This window comes from Pteropus alecto, unplaced genomic scaffold (genome assembly GCF_000325575.1).
Source record: "Pteropus alecto unplaced genomic scaffold, ASM32557v1 scaffold45, whole genome shotgun sequence".
Taxonomy (NCBI): Eukaryota; Metazoa; Chordata; class Mammalia; order Chiroptera; family Pteropodidae; genus Pteropus; species Pteropus alecto.
In genome coordinates this window covers 28,987,929-29,005,317 of record NW_006442491.1, presented here as the reverse complement: position 1 = coordinate 29,005,317, position 17,389 = coordinate 28,987,929, and the positions used below count along the sequence as shown (strand labels likewise).

The window sequence follows — 17,389 nt, the reverse complement described above, 5'->3', positions numbered from 1 at the left end:
TCCAGTTTCCCATAATCCCCAGCGTTCTTTATTGTCTAACATGCCCTGGCCCCAGCTCCAAATACTTTCATTCACATTACTTGCCTGGCCTGGAGGGTGTTTAAAATTGTGACCTCTGGGGTGGTTGCATAGGAAGTGTTCAGTAAAAGGTAGCTAGTATTTACTTAACAACTTTATGAATTAAGTATTATTATTCTCATATTAGAGATGACGAAACTAAAATTCAGCTTTGCAAAATGACTTCTTGGAAGAAACACAGCCAGAAAACCAGAAAGAAGACACTTGCCAGTGATTTCAATGTCACACACACACATACACACACACACACATATCTGAGGTTACTGTAGATGATGCATCGAAAGTTTTGGACATGACTTCATGAGCATAAAATAATATTTATCAGGGAAGAAAAGAGAGGAAATAGGAAAGAAGGAATGGTTTACAATGGGAGGTGATGTTAGTCAGTTGCAGACACACCCATTCTAAGATGACTATAAACAAGTTAACCTTGAAGAGTTCAGAATCTCCAGGAACAAACAGGGAGTCATACAATGGGGCCTTGTCCTCTTCGACCGTTGGACCCGCACAAACTTCCTTCACACAACTGAAAACTCTCTCTCTGAGAATATTGGCTATTTTGTTACCTAGCATCAGTTTGTCTAATTTCTGATTTTGCTTTGGGAAAATGATTCTTCCTCCACCCATTTCCAAATATAGCGGCCTCTTCTCTGCCCACATCCTCTTCTAACTCATAGTTAAGGCAATGACATAAATGCAAATCAAATTCTTTATATCAAAAATTTTTTCCTTCGTAATCTCAGTGCAAAACACCATGAAAAGCAGAGCTTCTATTTTTTGAAGCATCTGAGGCCTCTCGTAAATCCTTAGGGCTTATGAGGGCACAGCTTTCAAATTTCTTGTAGAGGACAACCTTTGGAGTCAAAGAGTCTTGAGTTTGAATCCTAACTCCCGCCATTATTGGTTTTGTGACCTTGGAGAAGAGATTAAATGTCTGAGCTTCAACTTTTTTGACTTTAAAATAAGAATAAGACCTCCCAAGGTGATTGGGAGGTTTCAAGATGAAGAAGTATGAGCAATGCTTGGCACATAGTATGTGCTCAGTAAGTGGTAATGGGTGTATTATTATATTATATGCCACTCTCAGAGATTACCTCTCTCAGAGCTACTCAGCGATTTTCACCAATTCAGTGATTTTTATCACCACATCAGGACAGGGCACTCATTCTGCTACTTATGCCCTCTGAGATGCCCAGCAGTCTCCATACTTTCTCTAAGCCTCAGTTTCCTACATGTAAAATGGGAGGATGCTGCCCTTCCTGTGGGCGTCTTTGAAGGGCTATCTGTGATCACAACTTTCTCTAAGCCTCAGTTTCCTACATGTAAAATGCTGCCCTTCCTGTGAGCATCTTTGAAGGGCTATCTGTGATCACGAATGTAAAGCACTAGCAATGTGCCTGGCACACAGTAGGCGCTCAGTACATGTTGATTTCCACCCTCCAACCTCTCCTCTGAGTCTACGACACTCAATCTTTTTTCTATCCTTCATTTTGGTCTTTTTCATCCTGTTGTTGGGCTTTTAACATTCCACTTGGGTGTCCCATCTTCTCAAACTCAACACCTCCATCAGTAGGACCAGCTCAGGCTCCTGCCTTGTCATTTAGGGCAAGAGATTCACAATTGGAGCATCACTGTTGACACGTCCTCTTTTTCCCTGTCCAAAGTCATTAAGTCTAATCTTCCTTCTGAACATCCTTCACATCTACTATTGCTTCCTCTGCAGCCCAGGCTCTTGGTACCTCAGGCATGAATGATCACATGCATCCGCTATATCCCTTCTAACTCCATACCATTGTGTATCCTCACTTGGATGCCTAACATACATCTCAAACATAATATCTCAAAATCAAATCTTGATTGCTCCATAACATGCTTCTTTCATCTCAGTAAATGGCAACTCGATTTTCCTAGGTGCTCAGGCTGAAAGCCTTACAGTCATCCATAACTCTTCTCTTTCTTTATAACCCACAGAATTCTATCAGCAAACTCTGTTGATTCTGGCCTCAAATATATAAATACATCCAGAATCCACTTCTCACCATTTCTACGATTCTTGCCTGGTCCAAATATTATCACATTGGCCCCCTTTCATCATTCCATATATTCTCCACATGTGACCACATATGGCTGCTCCAGTGGACAACCCCAACTAAGATCCCAGCCGACGATCAGCACCAAATGCTAGTTTTGTGAGGGAGCCATCATGGACATCTGGCCCACTCACACCAACAGACAAGGGCAGCCTCAGCCGCCACCTGACTCCAACTTCGTGCAGAACCCAAGGAAGGACCACCAGCTGATCCAAGTCCACCTACAGGACCACAGAGTTAATAATAAATTGTTTTAAGCCACTTGTTTTGGGGAGGTTCATTATATGCAATAGATCACCAGAAGAGTAGTGATCTATTGATGAATAAGGTATCTGCTCTCACAGAGCAAACTCTCTAGTGAAGAAAATAATCAAATAAATTAATGAATGGAAAATGTCATCACAGATATAGATAAAAGTGATAAAAAAAATAAAGCACAGTCATGTGATTGTAAATCGGGGGGTGAGGGGACCAGGGAAGTGTCCTCTGAAGATGTAGCATTTGAACTGAGACTACGTAAGATCTATCCATACAATCATCTGGGGCTGAGTATTAAAAACAAGTTTAAAGCTCGTGGCACAGTTACCTTTGTAAGGGGAACAGTCCTTTCTCACACGTCTAGATCTTTTCAGAAGTGGTGGAAATTGGCAGCTAGGGTACGTACTTTCGTCACATCCCAGATAAAATGTAGATTATGTAGTTGCACTTCATAAATGGTTAAATGGTTCGAGCCATTTTTATAGTTGTGATGCCAAAATAATTTAAAGAAAGTCTTCTACAAATGTTACGTCAGTAAATCGTATGTAATTTGCTGCCCATGATGAGCAAAAATGAGGTTTTATCATCCGCAACACAAGGGTGTGTGTTCAGGTGAAAGTGGCACTTCCTCCTGCTGCCACCAGAGGGCAGACAGTGCTTCTGTAAAGAGTGGTTCCTAAAGGCTGAACAAGGATGTCTGATCCCAAAGAAAACCAGCAGTGTCTCCCTGTGCAGACTCTTGAGAAACCAGAGGGTCAAATAAAGGGCAACGTGGGGCGGACACAGAATTATACCTGGGTGAGGCCAATCACTGAAGCCAGAGGGCTTTAGGTTACCCCTGAGGAAGACTGTGGCCCATTTGGGGGACTGTGGCACTCCTTGGACACTGGGAGGGACTTTCTAGGCGTGGATTTCTGGGAGGTGACACTACAAAATAAAAAAAGTTATTTGTTCCTTTCGTTGAAGCAGTAGACAGCACGTTGAAAAGCAGTCAGGAGCCAAGGAAACTAAAATCTATGTGCTTTCAATAAGTTGCTTTGGTGTATGGTGTTCAAAGCATTTCAGCACCATAATGAACGTAGTCCTCAAAAATGTCCAAACCCGTTAATTCCTTAAGGCAGATACCACCACCCTATTTTACAAAGAAGGAAACTGGTTCAGAGAGGTGAAGCGACTTGCCCAAGGTCACATAGCAACATCAAGAGCTACTGAAGCCAAACTCTTCTAATTCATACCAAGTTCTTTCACATCGCACTGTTATTAATGAATAATTATTAATAATAATTAAACAATATATTTATTATTTAGCATTCTTATTGCTGTCATCAGAGCTGCCATTCGTTGAGGTGTTACTCTCCCAGACACTTGTACAAAGCATTTTACAAATATATCATTGTAATGCTCTCACCATCATTCTCCGAGATTGATATGAGATGGAGAAAAACAGCGCCTGACTTCTGGGAGCTGACCTGACACCGTTAGCCTTTGATGTTCTCCGGAGGAACATTCACAGAACATCCAAATCAGACAAAGCCATTCCGTGCCCATGAAGGATCAAGACAAAAACAAGATACTATGTACTCATCTTTGAACACAGACAAAAAATGAGATTATACGTGCCGCAGAAATGACCAACACCCCCATATCCTGGCTAATATGAGTGGCTGCTGCTTCTTTGCTAACTACAGTTTTAACCTCCATCTAGTTTTCCTTCTTATAGTTAAAATTCAGATATCCAATCATAGAACTGCCCAATTCCAGACAGCATCCCATCCAGAGCAAAGCCAGCTTCCTTAAATGCTCCCCCAAGTCATCTAACACACTTTCCAATCCTGTAAGTCCTTTCTAGCATCCTCTGGGTCCCCAACGTGTGCATTCTCCCTTGCTGCAGTGAGTAACAAACTCAAGTCCTTAAACTGGAAACAGAAGTATTTCTAATGGTTGTGGCTGGAGACATCGACGGGTATAATCATTATCCTTCTTTTATAAATAAGAAAAGTAAAACTCAGAGAACTGAGCAATTTACCCAAGACTCCAAGGTAGTGAGTGCCAGCCCAGGTCTCTGGATGTTCTCATTTTCTCACCATCCCTGCTCCTTGAGCACTTTATGCCTCCAATTCCTCATGTGTAGTGAGACAGACTCCGCTCTCCAAAGTTTACATCTTCCCAGAGGCAGGGGCATGAAAACATTGTCAAAGGGGTTCCACTGAGGAGATCTGGGGACCTCCTTTTGACCGGGGACCCACTAGATTCTGAACAAGTCATTCCCACGATGCCTTGCAGTTGGGAAGGTCTAATAATCAACTTGAAGAGTGGTGCATCCTGGGATATACCTCCTTGAGACTTGGGCCCGTCCACCACGTAGCTTCCCCTACCCCTCCCCGCTCCTCTCGACCGTCCTCTTTCATTCGTTCATATTTCTGCATTATTTGTTTGCCACGGCTCTTGGCCAACTGGGGGAGACAAGTCAGGAGGATGACTTGGGAGCTCTTACCCTACCATTCTCCTATTCTTACACTAACCTCTCTCCAGTCAAGGGGCATCCTAGCAGCTTCTTACACTAACCTCTCTCCAGTCAAGGGGCATCCTAGCAGCTTCTGCATAAATCGTAGAGAGTGACAAGGGGAATTCCTCCAACTTTGAATCCTGAGAATATGAAAGCTGGTGGACAGGACTTAGCAATGTTGCATAAGAACCATAGAGACTTTGGGGCAGAGGGCATTTTCCTGATTGCCATCTCTCCCAATCTTTGTGGAACTGTCTTAGGACAAAAAGAACAGACTTGGTTAGTGGGTTTCTTTGGAATAGGGTCAGGACCAATGTGGAAAGGCAGGTGAGGGGGGAGATAGGGACACTTATCGAGATTGGCTAATGAAAAAATAATAGTCTAAAGATGAGTGCTGCCAAGCTGGCACCAGCTCCCCAGGAGATAGTAAGCTCCCATTAGGAGGAGATATAAAAGCTGAAGCTGGTTGACTGGCTGCCTCTTATGAAATTGTAGGATTTAATTATTCAGAAGCCTTCCGTGATTTTTCTTCCAACGCCAAATCCCTGCCCCATCCCAACATCCACAGTTACGTCACTCACCTCTGATGGTTCTGTTTCTAAGAGATGATAAAGGCTCGCTCCCCTCATGAGCCGAGACCAGCAGAATGCAGCAGGCTGAGGGCTCTTGTGAGGTGGTCCCCCATCCCTCCTGGGTAACTCCCCTTCCTCTACTCTACCCCAGGGGGACTTCTCAGCTCAGCTAGATTTGGGGTTGGGTGGACTTCGAGGAACGAGTTGGGGTCTCCTCGTCATTCCCTACTTGGAGGCCTGTACAGAGTCTAGCATCCTTGTGGTGATATGGGAAATGAACGGAATTAGAATCTTTTTTCATCTCCACATCTTCATCATGCCCAAAAGCTCGTCCTTCCCACCCCTCTTCTTTCTACCTGATAGAATCCAATTCACCCTTCAAAACTCAGCTCAAACACTGCCTCTTCTGGGAAGCTGGCCTCGACGTCTTCCGGTGAGAGTCAGAGTCTCCACCTCCCTCCCACAGCACGTATGTCACTGAAGTTCTGAGCCTCTGCCTTCCACACTGGGTGGGGAACTCTTTGCGGGTAAAGACGGTCCTGGTCTGGTAGTCTCCTAAGGGGGTTGCACTGGGGCATGGAAAGAAAATATTGAGAAACTTCTACTTATTTGTTTCTAAGCTCCCCTTTATTAAACTTTACACTATCAAACACTTATAATATACATTACAGTACAGCAGTGCGCATATAATTATAAATAATTATAGAAATGGGAGCCGCACACTCCAAATCATTTTACTGACATGGCTACGAATGGTCAAATAAATTTGGAGGGTACTGTTTTGGTCTTTCCCTGGTGCCTAGCATGAAACGAGTTTTAATACATGAGAGAATGAATGAATAATTGATGTTGCCTAGGCTTAGTTTATTAAAATGATCACATGTATTAGCTGCTTGAGTGTGGGGAAGATACTTAGACCCCAAGTTCCACATCCGTGAAATAAGGAGTTTGGATCATTTCTCTCCCACATACCTTCCAATATCAATGTATTTCTAAGTGATGTCTGAGTCACTCATTGTCCAGTAGGGGACAGTATAATTTAGTCAATAATAATCCTAGTAAATGTTTAAGTTGCATGAATTACATGCCAGGGTCTCTGGTCTAAGGGCTCAATGTATAAATTCATTGATCTTCACAACAACCCCATGTAAGGGGAAGCCAGGCACAGAGAGATTAAATAACTTGTTCAAAGCCACATAAATATAGTGGCATAAGTTATATGCCCTACCCTGGCCCGTGGGAGCTACCCATCCAAGTGTTGCTGGCTGACTTCCAGCTGCCAGTATAGTAGTACCCCCTCTTATGCATGGTTTTGCTTTCCACAGTTTCAGTTAATATTCCCAAATAGTAAATGGAAAATTCCAGAAGTAATTCATAAGTTTTAAATTGCACACTGTTCTGAGTAGCTCACTTCATCTCAATCACATAGGCACTGTATCATCTCACATCATCACAAAAAGGGGGAGTACAGCACAATAAGGTATTTTGAGAGAGAGAGATTGAGACGCATTCACTGGGGGTCCTGGAACATATCCCCCCACGGACTAGGGGGCACTTCTGTACCTGCATCTCTTTGCTCAAGGGCTTCCTTGGGAACCACACAAAGACAGCCTACGCACAGAGCAAGCCAGAGTCCTCAACCCCTGAATGACAGGGAGTTGGTGTGTAAACACCCCCTTACTTCTTGGGCAGATGACAGTAAGGAAGTGCTCTACCCGACCTCCCCAAGTCCTCTGTGGGTATAGCACCAGTCACAAACAGCCATGACAGGCTTGATGACTCAGTGTCTGCAGGCCGCCTTTCCTTCCCTTTCTTGCCCACCCCCAGCTTACCTAACAAGCTACTGCCCTCTGCTCCTTGGGAACCCCAAAGGAGCCCTTTACCCTCAAAGAGTTCCCCACCCAGTGTGGAAAGCAGAGGCGCAGATCTTCAGTGACATACGTGCTGTGGGAGGGAGGTGGAGACTCTGACTCTCACGGGAAGACGTCGAGGCCAGCTTCCCAGAAGAGGCAGTGTTTGAGCTGAGTTTTGAAGGGTGAGTTGGCTTCTATCAGGCAGAAAGAAGAGGGGTGGGAAGCACAAGCTTTTTGGGCATGACGAGGATGTGGAGATGAAAAAGATTCTAATTCCATCCATTTCTCACAGCCTGGCAGTCCAGGCTGGAGACTCTGGCCTCTTCCTCCCTTCAAAGGACAATAGCTTTGGGACAGTCAGCTCAGCCTGAGTTCTACCATTTATACGCTCTTACGGGTTGACTTGTGTCCTCCCACAAAAGAGATTTTGAAGTCTTAACCCTCTATCTCAAACTGGGACCTTATTTGGCAGTAGAGTCTTTGGAGAGGCGATCAAGTTAAGCTGAGGTCATGAGGGTGGGCCCTAACCCAATATGACCAGAGTCTTTATGAAAAGGGGAAATTAGGACACGGATGGGGGAATGCCATGTGAAGACTGGACTTATGCTGCCACAAGCCAAGGACTTCCCAGGACCTAGGAGAGGGGCCTGGAACAGACCCTTCTCCAGCACCTTCAGAGGGAGCTTGGCTCTGCTGTCTCCTCGATGTGGGACTTCTCACCTCCAGAACTGAGAGAATCGATATGTGTTTTTTAAGCCACTCAAGCACTATTATGACAGCTCCAGGTAGCTAACGTGTCGGCCGTGCGACATCTCTGTGCCTCCATCACCTCCTTCGCAGATTCTTAGGGCGACTCAGGAAGTGAGGCATGTAAAATGCTAGGAACGGAGCCTGGTCCACAGAAAGTGCTCACTGAAGGGGTTGTTGCTATTGTAACTGAAGTAGCGAGCCCCCTTCCCCCCACAAACAACCTCAAGGAAGGCAGTTCCTTGGACAAATGGACAGTATTGAGCCTCACACTCTTCCTTTCTCCTTCAGAGGGTCCAGGACAACCTGCCTAAACATTTGACCCAGCTCAAAACGTCAAGAACAAAGGCTTTAGTGTTGAAGTGTCACCCAGGTTTTTATGTAGCTGGGAGGTGGGGTGCACATATAGAAGTCGATGGCACCCTAATGAGTTTGCTTCCTATACCTGGTAGGTAGGTCCGGGTCTGAAGGCGGAAAAGGGGCAGGTATCCACTGCTTCGCAGAATGACGTGAAGTGCCACCATTTTTATGGACTGATGGACAGGACACAGGTTCTTAGTTGCAAACAACAGAAATGAATTTATTTAAATCTAAAGCCAGAGAGAGCGTGAGGCCTCAGGCAGGAAAAAGTGCTACATGGCTGTGGGGGAGGGGCTTCCGTAGTGAAAACTCCTGTGACTCTCAGAACCGGAAGACAAGTTCCCCCATGGCCACCCCCGAAGATCCTACAGATGGTAGGGTGGGGGTGGGGTGAGGAAACGGTGAGAATGGGGTAAGGGTTGGAGCCCTGGCTGCAACCCTCGGCCCTATAGTCGGCCCAGTGGAGGAGAGACGTGCTGTGGGGGTGTCTTCTCTGTGCCAGGAACTGAGAGCTCGGGAGAGAGCGATGAGAAAGACAAAGGTGCACGGTTGCTGCTCTCACGGTGCTTCGTCTCCTGGACAGCGAGTGGACTGTGAGGACAGCAGGGCTGAGAAGGGAGCAGAGTTGGCTGGACCGGTTCGGAAGGCTGCACGGTCCGGCGCTGCGTGGGACCTCCTGCAGCATCTCGGGATGGCCCGGTTTCCAGGCTCCCGGCAACCAGAAGTGATCCGAGGCAGTCCATGCTGACAGATCCTAGCCCATCCCCCAAAAGAGGAACCACGCCACCCCCAGGACCCAGATGACCCACGAAGGAGTGGGTTTGCCACGCCTGAGTGGAGGCGGCTCAGGAGCACTGCAGACCCACTCTGCACGGTGGCTGCCCCAGTGTCCCCACCTGATAAGGAGAACAGGGCAGAAGGCCCCGATTGTGTCAAGGGGCCCTAGCAGTGACCTTTTGATAAGCTGGCCGTGGAGGATGTGATTTCACAGGATGCTGCTGCCACCTCCTCCTCTGAAGGCATCGAGGAAGAGTCTCTGCGCAGATGTGAGGAGTGTGGGCCCCCTGACCTCTAACTCCATCCCTGCCCTTCCCCTCCCTGCCCTATTAACCCCCCTTACCATAGGCCCAAGGCTTGTCTTTGTCCTAGGACTCCACCTCGTACTCAATCTTAATCTGGAGCTCATCTTCATACGGGTCGTTGTCCTCATCCTCACCATTGTCCTCGAAGTCCTCGTCCATGCTTTCATCATTTATCGCGTACTCAATCTCGATCTCGGGTTCATCTTCGACCTCGTCATCGTCCTTGGAGTTCTCATCTGTGTCTCTGTCCTCAATCTTGTCCTCCAGTATGTCCTTGATCTCATCCTCGGGTTCAGGCTGGGCCTCGAGCTCGAGCTTGTACTGGGCCTGGAGAGCTGGCCTGTGCCCACTGCAGACCCTGGTGCACTCTTCCTTGGTCAGGAAGTTGTTCAGCTTTGCTCTGCCACCGCCAAACATGAAGTCCTCGCAGAGTCCCGAGCTGGTGTTGAAGAAGAATCTGTGAATCGTGGCCTCACCGGGCCCCTGGTAGGGAGGCTCCAGGCAGAACACGGGACGGCCTGCAGGGGTGCGAGAGGGCTCCGGGTCAGTTCTGCAGAAGGTCAGCCCATGAGGATGTGGCCCAGTGACAACTGAAATGACCCGTGTGTCTCCAGAGCCAACGATCAGGGGGTGGGAGATGCGAAACCTTCTTTCGATGGCTTGCTTTCTGGGGCATTATGAATTTTGTTAGGTGTGACAATGACATAGTGATAATGTAAATCATTATAGATCTTTAATAAGCATTTATGGATTCATTGGCATAATGACTGAGATTAGCTTAGAAAAACTTCAGAAAATACAAATGGAAATGTACACAAATACTATCCTCTACATGTCAATAATTGTTGAAGCCGGATACTGGGTACATCGGGTGTGTTATGCTAATCCCTGTATTTTCCAGTATGTTTCAAAATTTACACTCTTAAAGAAAAGTTTGTTTGTTTGTTTTTCCCCCTCTTTAATTCCTGCCCCTGCTCCCGACCTATGGATGTTGCCATTTCCCCTTAAGAACTAGGTCTCTGAAGGCGGGGCGTCTCCTCCCACATGCTCGCCATGTGCACCCAGGGCCTGGCTTTAGGTCTCTGAAGGCGGGGCGTCTCCTCCCACATGCGCACCATGTGCACCCGGGGCCTGGTTCGTGGCTCCACCTGGGTTGCAAACCCAGGACCTTCTGCATATAAAGCAGACACGCTAACCACTACGCTATGGAGCCACCCCCAAGAAAAGTTTTAAAAGTACCATGTTATAATGGAGAAAGGCATGGAAGAAAACATACCAGTGTGCTAACTTCGGTTACCCTGGGTGGACAGAAATAATGTAATACGGAGAGGGTGTGATATTGTTGCTTATAATATGTATTTGGTCCAGGTCCCATTCCTGGCACAGAGCTGCTAATATCCTCAGAATTTCTTAGTGGTTAGAGCAATAAAAGTGGCATATCGAGGTCGCTTTTGGAAAGCCTCTAGATAACCTAAGGAAAAAAGTTGGTTGCCAAGGGAATTAACCAGTATGATTAGAAAGTTGGAAATTTCGGCCCCATACCCTCCAAGTGCCTTCATGTGACTTCCTGATTGAGCAAGGCCCCACGCTCGTGGGAGAGGGGAGGGGCTGGAGATTGGTTCCATTGTCCATGGCCAGTGATCTAAACAACCGTGCCGATGTGATGCCGCCTCCATAAAAACACAAAAGGACGAGGTTCGGAGAGCTGCACAAGGAGGCGCGTGGGGAGGGGTGCCTGGGGTGGGTGTGAAAGCTCCGTGCCCTTTCCCCATGCCCTGCCCTCCGCATCTCTTCCATGTGGCTGTTCCCAACTTAAGTCCTTTTATAATAAACCTGGAATCTAGTAAATAAAATATTTCTCTTAGCCTCTCTAGCATATTAATCAAACCCCAGGAAGGGGTGGTGGGAACTTCTGAGCCACAGTCAGTGCATCAGAAGCACAGGTACCAATGTGGATTTCTGATTGGCGTAAGCTATCAAAATATAAAATGTCTTGATCAATATTTAAGAATTTAAGTCTCTGAATTGTCCAATATATTTTGTTCAGCCACAGACTTTTTAGCCCTTTGAATAAACCATCAAATATAAAAATATCACGTAAGCGTCCAGCGCCCAGAGGAGCAGCTCTCAGGTATGAGACGAGCTTTGCACCACTCCGGAAGTTGCTTGCTTATACGTAAGAAATCACAATTCCCTCCCTTACAAAACCACCTGACTTCTGCTGGGAATTCTTAAACCCCAGATAACTGGTAAGGGTTTCTAGGGGCACTGCCCCGGACTCATTACTCCCCTGTCCCCTAGCCCCACCCCAGCCAACAAAACACAGAGATGAATGAGTCTGGGGTTCTTCTTCATGACATCAAACATGTTGTGTGTCTACCAACACCATCCAATTCTCCAACACCAACTGGGTGCCCTACAGTCAGTTCACCTGAGCTCACCTGTGACACTCATCCCTGGAGTTGGCACTGACCCCACACGTTAAGGGCTCAGTCCACAAGACTGCCCACTTCCAATCAATGCCAGTCACAAGTCCATGGGGGTGACTCATACTTCTGACCAATCTGGGGTTCCATGACCCCAACCCCCAGGTTCAATAATTCGCAAGGACAACTCATGGAACTCAGGGGAGCACTTCACTTACTGTTACCAGTTGATAATAAAGGATAAAACCCAGGAACGTCCGAATGGAGGAGATGCGCAGGGCAAGGTGGGGTGTGGGGGGATGGGCAGGCTCGAAGCCTCCACTCTCTCTCTCTGGGTGTGCCACCCTCATGGCACCTCAGTGTGTTCATCAGCCTGGAAGCTCTCCACCAAACCTGTGATGTTTGGGAGCCTCGTCAGTCAGGATAATTGATTGGCTCATTGCCCATTGCTGATTGGACTCAATCTCTGTACCCTTCCACTCCCTGGAGGAGGTGGGGGGAGTTGGAAGTTGGAACCTAACCACCAGGCAGGTTATCTCAGGCCCCTCCTGAAGCTGCCTAGGACCCCCGGCCTGAGTCATCTCATTACCATTCCAAGATCTGTATGAGACCTGGACCAGGAACCTAGACAGATTAAGTATTTATCTTTTCATTACACTCCAGCGAGGTTCAGGAAGCAGGTAGGGACCAGGAATAGAGAGCCTCAGAGACAGGGTCATGATCTGTTAGAGCTGTCTGATGAATGTTAGGCAGGATATTTTTAAAGCTGATAACACAATGAATTAGTTTTTAGAGTCATGAAATGTTCCCAGAGTTAAAACTCCCCAATTTCCCAGGAGAAATCTAGAAGAGAGAGGATTGGCTCCATGCACCCTCATGTACCCCTGCTCCCCCAGCCCCTTCCACAAACTCATCTTCTGCCCCAGTACACAAAGGAGAGATGAACTGGGACTTACTGGTGTCGCTTCCTTGGGCGCCAGCCACCAGGATGCTCAAGAGGACGAGAGGGGCTGCAGAGAGGCAGAGGGCGTCCATCTTCCTAGGCTGGAGGGAGAGCTCCTGAGGAAATGTGGAGGTTGACAGAGCTTTTAACGTCCCAGCTGAGGGGTGGGAACAGATGAGCGGGTGGGGAATGAGAAAGGGGAGGAGCTGGGGTCAGTCCTGTTCAAACCACAACATCCCCACCTCCCCAGGCTCTCTGTTTCTTCCTGCTGGGGCCAAAGTTCTCAGTAATAGTGCTTCTCAAACTTGAACGTGCCTGCAATCACCTGGAGATCTTGTTGAAATGCAGATTCTGATTTAGCAGGTCTGTGGGGGTGGGGGGAGGGGGCTGAGAAGCTGCATCTCTAACAGGCTTACTGTTACTGGTACCTCCCCAGCCCCTTTCCTGTCCTATGAAATGGGCCACGGAACCACTCTTTGAGTACCAAGACTGGAGGAAACCTCATTGTGGGGCAGGAGTGGGGAAAAGGGAGAGCAAGCAAAGAGAAAATCTGTTTTTCTCACACACCTTGAGAAAGTGGCAGAGGAAACAAGATCAGGAAGAGGTGAGTCCCAGAGAATCCTCAAATTCTTTGTCCATCTGCCTGAACCTCCACTTTTACCTTGTTTCTTTGGAATGGTCACATAATCTACCATGTGACCAGTACAAGTCGCTGACTTCTGAAAAAAATGAACAAGTCCCCCCAACCCCTGCCTCCCTCAGAGGATTAAGCAATTGAGCAGATTTCCATCGCTTGCATCACACTACACGGCGTGTACAGCTTGGTGAGACTCAGCATTACAATGTCACTCACCCAGCTACTACGGAGACCCATGGGTCTGGATGTGATTGAATTGCCAGGAACCACTAACAGGTTTCAAGTACCCTTGGGAGAGGAAACACCCTAATTTTTATCTTATACTTAAAGAACAGTGTGAAGAAATAAAATGGAGTCACTATAGTCGAGATGCTAAATTACTAACATCGAGTAGGATGAGGCATGAGGAAATGATTCTATTCTTGTTTTAAGTCGCCTGGAAACTTAAGTGTTTGAACTTTCCAGTTCTACGGCCATGCCTGGATATATATCAAATCTACTGATAAGCTTCTGATTACCCCTGAAGGACTAAGGAAAGAATGTTCACATATCCAGACCACATCACATCCATTATCCAGGTGGCTTGACATCCATTTTCATTACCCAGCCCACCATCCACTAGAGGATGACCATCTCAGACCAACCCAGAGGCTGATCATGCAGGACTGATTCTTCTCAAGAATGTCTAACTGTAAGAATTCTTAGCTTTTCTTTCTTCTTCAGAACCCTCGGGGTATTCTCTAGTTGTATTTTTGGCTTCCCAACCATTAATACCCTTGAATAAATCTGTATAATTTACCCAGCAAAGCCTCCAGACTCTTTTTGAGTTCATCTGATGTACTGGAGACAAACTCAATTGGGAGGGCAGGACACCGCCATGGCTAAGACTACATGTTTCACTGTCAGGAAGACCTGGGTTTGGCAAATTTCTTAGTGTGTCTGAGCCTTGCTACCCTCATCTATAAAACAGGTTTGTTTATAACATCAACCCTTATTTCTTAGTGCTCTTGTTGTGAGGGTATTTGTGACTAGTAGACAATGCTCAGCTCCGTGTCCATTGGTAATAAAATGCTCAGCAATTCAGGGCTCCCGTGATAATCATTATGACACATATGGTGAAGAAATAAATTTTCCTCCACACTTCTAGGGATTTTTGGCTGATCTAATAATTAAATCTACAGGAGACAGATTAACAAGAGAAAATAACCAGATTTAATTACATATGAGAACTCTGCATACATGAGAGAGTCAGAGCCCCACATACTTGAGAGGTTCAGAGATAGAAAAGTATAAGGTATATATGGCCTCCCGAACCAAGGAATGACGTAAAATGCCTTGGGGTTTCAGAAGGGAACAGGTCATTTGCAGACAGATATGACGGTCAGATATTCAGCAATTAGATGTTTGCCCAGCCCTACATAGGTCATGAATAGTTATATCTGATGATAACTCTTATTATCTCATTTGGAAAGGCCTCAAATTCTTTCATGGAGAGAGAATAGGTTCTCTTGAGCCTGCGGTGTCTCGATTGCTATCAGCTCAAAATAATCCACATGCCAAAGCAGCACATTTTGGAGAGGCCTGTTCTGAACCTTCTAGTCCCACCTCTGAAACTTCCTGAGAAGTTTCACCTTACAGATGTTGGGTCGATAAACTGAATTTATAGCTGTTTTTTTACCCATTGCAGAATCTCTGATTTAGGAACAGATTGCTTCCATGATACACGGGCAGCTGGATAGCAAAATTTGACACTGAGGGGTCATTTTTACAGAAGCAGAATGGACTTCATCCACATGTGCCACGGTCTTTATAGACTTTGTTATGGCTGCTTTTGCATAAAAGTCAGCTAAGGCATTTATTTCCCTGATACTCAGGTTCAGTCCTTTTAGTGAGCATCCATTCTGATGACATATATTTTATGCTAAGAGATATCAGACTTACAATATTTTCACAGTTTCTGGGACACTTCTATCATATACGTATGCAGACATAAGATAAAGAAGGCTAAATGTTTGGATCCTGACTAAATAGGATCAAGGGTTATTATGAAACAATACTCAACTATCTATTTGACCAAAGTAACAATAAAAGATATCAAAGACAAATACAGAAAGTTAGCACTTATTATTGTGAACATTGTTTTCTTAAGTAATCAAAGACCCAATTAAGATGACACACACACACAACACATAAACACAGAATCTTTGCTTTCTTGGCAGATTACTTGAAAAAAAAATTTTTTTTTTACTATCTCTTATTAGTACAACAAATGGACAGTCCAGGAAAACTTTGTCCTTTCAGCAGATGAAAAGAAATTGTTAGTGTTATAATATACATCACTGATATCAAAGCTTAATTTTTAAAACCCTCATAAAAAATTCAATCTTATCAGCTTGATCAGACATAAAACTCCTTTCTCAGATTCCTTTTTCATAAACTTTCTACAACTTTTTGTATCTATTTTAGTTTGTCTCTTGTTCTCTTGCCCATCCAGAAAAAAAACAACTTTATGTTAGGACTGAATTACCTTCTTTTCTTACCCTCAAAAATACATCTCTATACCTTAGTCCTTCTATTACCAAAAACACATTTTCTTCCATATTAATTAGAATTATTAATCCTTAGAAACTTTAATTTTTAGTAAAAACTAAGAAGAAATTGTGAACTACCTGTTACACCAGTATTCTGTAGATTGATAAATTTATAAATACATTTCATAATTTCTAGAAACATATGCTTTTTCATAGTACAGTCTTTCAATGTGGCACATGTTTACTAACACACCTGCATTTATCTTTTTGTTTCTCTGTAGTAAGAAGCCAAAAGTTGATAAACCTATGTTTAGTAATTAATGTTTCATTATTTTGTCTTATTTGGAAATGATCTGGTATTCAATAATTTCCATAACTTAATTTAACTTTGCAAAAAATTCTAAGGTTTCAAGTTAGCAAAGGATTTGGGAAACTATTTTTAAGTACATATACCACAATACACCATTATTGTTAACAGTTTTTCCTCAAAACTTCTTATTCTACTGACATCTATTTAAAATACTTGCTCTAACAATTATATTTAGAGCACTTATGAAAATTAAATTATACTGTTATTTTTCTTGCTAAAAAATATTTTTCTTGCAAGAGAAATAACATGAGCTTATTTCAGTAAACTTAGGCAAAATAAAAGAATTATATTTAGTGGTGATAACTTTAAACACTTGCCTATTTTAATTAAACAAACACATTTAATTAGCTTTAATACCAAATATTCCTTCAGATCATATGAACCTGAAAGGCACTTGGGTTAGTTTCTACTATATTATTGAGAATTTTTAAAATATAACTGCTTGTTTAAGCCAATTGGTCTTTGACAAATGAGCAATACCATCTAGACATAGAAAATACCACACAACACACATGAACAGACAGATGCAAACAGAGACCTTCTAGCCTTCATTTTAAAATTACTACCATGAAATTACAGACATGATAACGTAAAATTCACTAGTTATAAAAGAACAGTTTGAATAAGTTAAGTTTATCCGCTCCGATGGTTAAGGCTTTTTCTTATTAATATTTGTAGAGAAGACACTTAATCTCATGGAAGTTATGGGCTAGATTTTCAGCAATGGTATTTCTATACTTGTTTGTATTTTTTAAAAATTCCTTTCTTTTCTTTTTTCTTCAGTCTTATGAATTGAAGATGGTAAAGATAAGTGGACTTTGGACTGCTTCTAGAGCTGCATGTCTGGTTTCACAAAGATTTGTGAGATAAGGACAGTTGCTCTCAATTCTCCCCAAAGAATTAGGTTGTAACTTAAAGGACAATATAAATTGATCT

At 44.5% G+C, this 17,389-nt stretch overlaps 1 protein-coding gene across 1 annotated transcript; it reads right to left on the bottom strand.

Moving 5' to 3' along the window:
• Positions 1 to 8,659: 8,659 nt before the first annotated feature.
• LOC107196401 (amyloid-beta A4 protein) lies at positions 8,660 to 13,057 on the bottom strand. The gene is made up of 3 exons (XM_025039939.1): positions 12,929 to 13,057; positions 9,585 to 10,064; positions 8,660 to 9,500 (listed from the first exon to the last, which is right to left on the bottom strand). Exons 1-2 carry the CDS (start codon positions 13,005 to 13,007, stop codon positions 9,610 to 9,612), a joined length of 534 nt encoding a protein of 177 aa, XP_024895707.1. The 5' UTR covers positions 13,008 to 13,057; the 3' UTR covers positions 8,660 to 9,500; positions 9,585 to 9,609.
• Positions 13,058 to 17,389: the final 4,332 nt, after the last annotated feature.

What these genes read in the sequence shown, in the direction of transcription:
- LOC107196401 (XM_025039939.1), bottom strand. Translation starts at nt 13,007, where the DNA reads ATGGACGCCCTCTGCCTCTCTGCAGCCCCTCTCGTCCTCTTGAGCATC. An exon ending in CGCCCAAGGAAGCGACACCA is followed by an intron (nt 10,065 to 12,928) that starts GTAAGTCCCAGT and finishes GCACCCCTGCAG; the next exon opens with GCCGTCCCGTGTTCTGCCTG.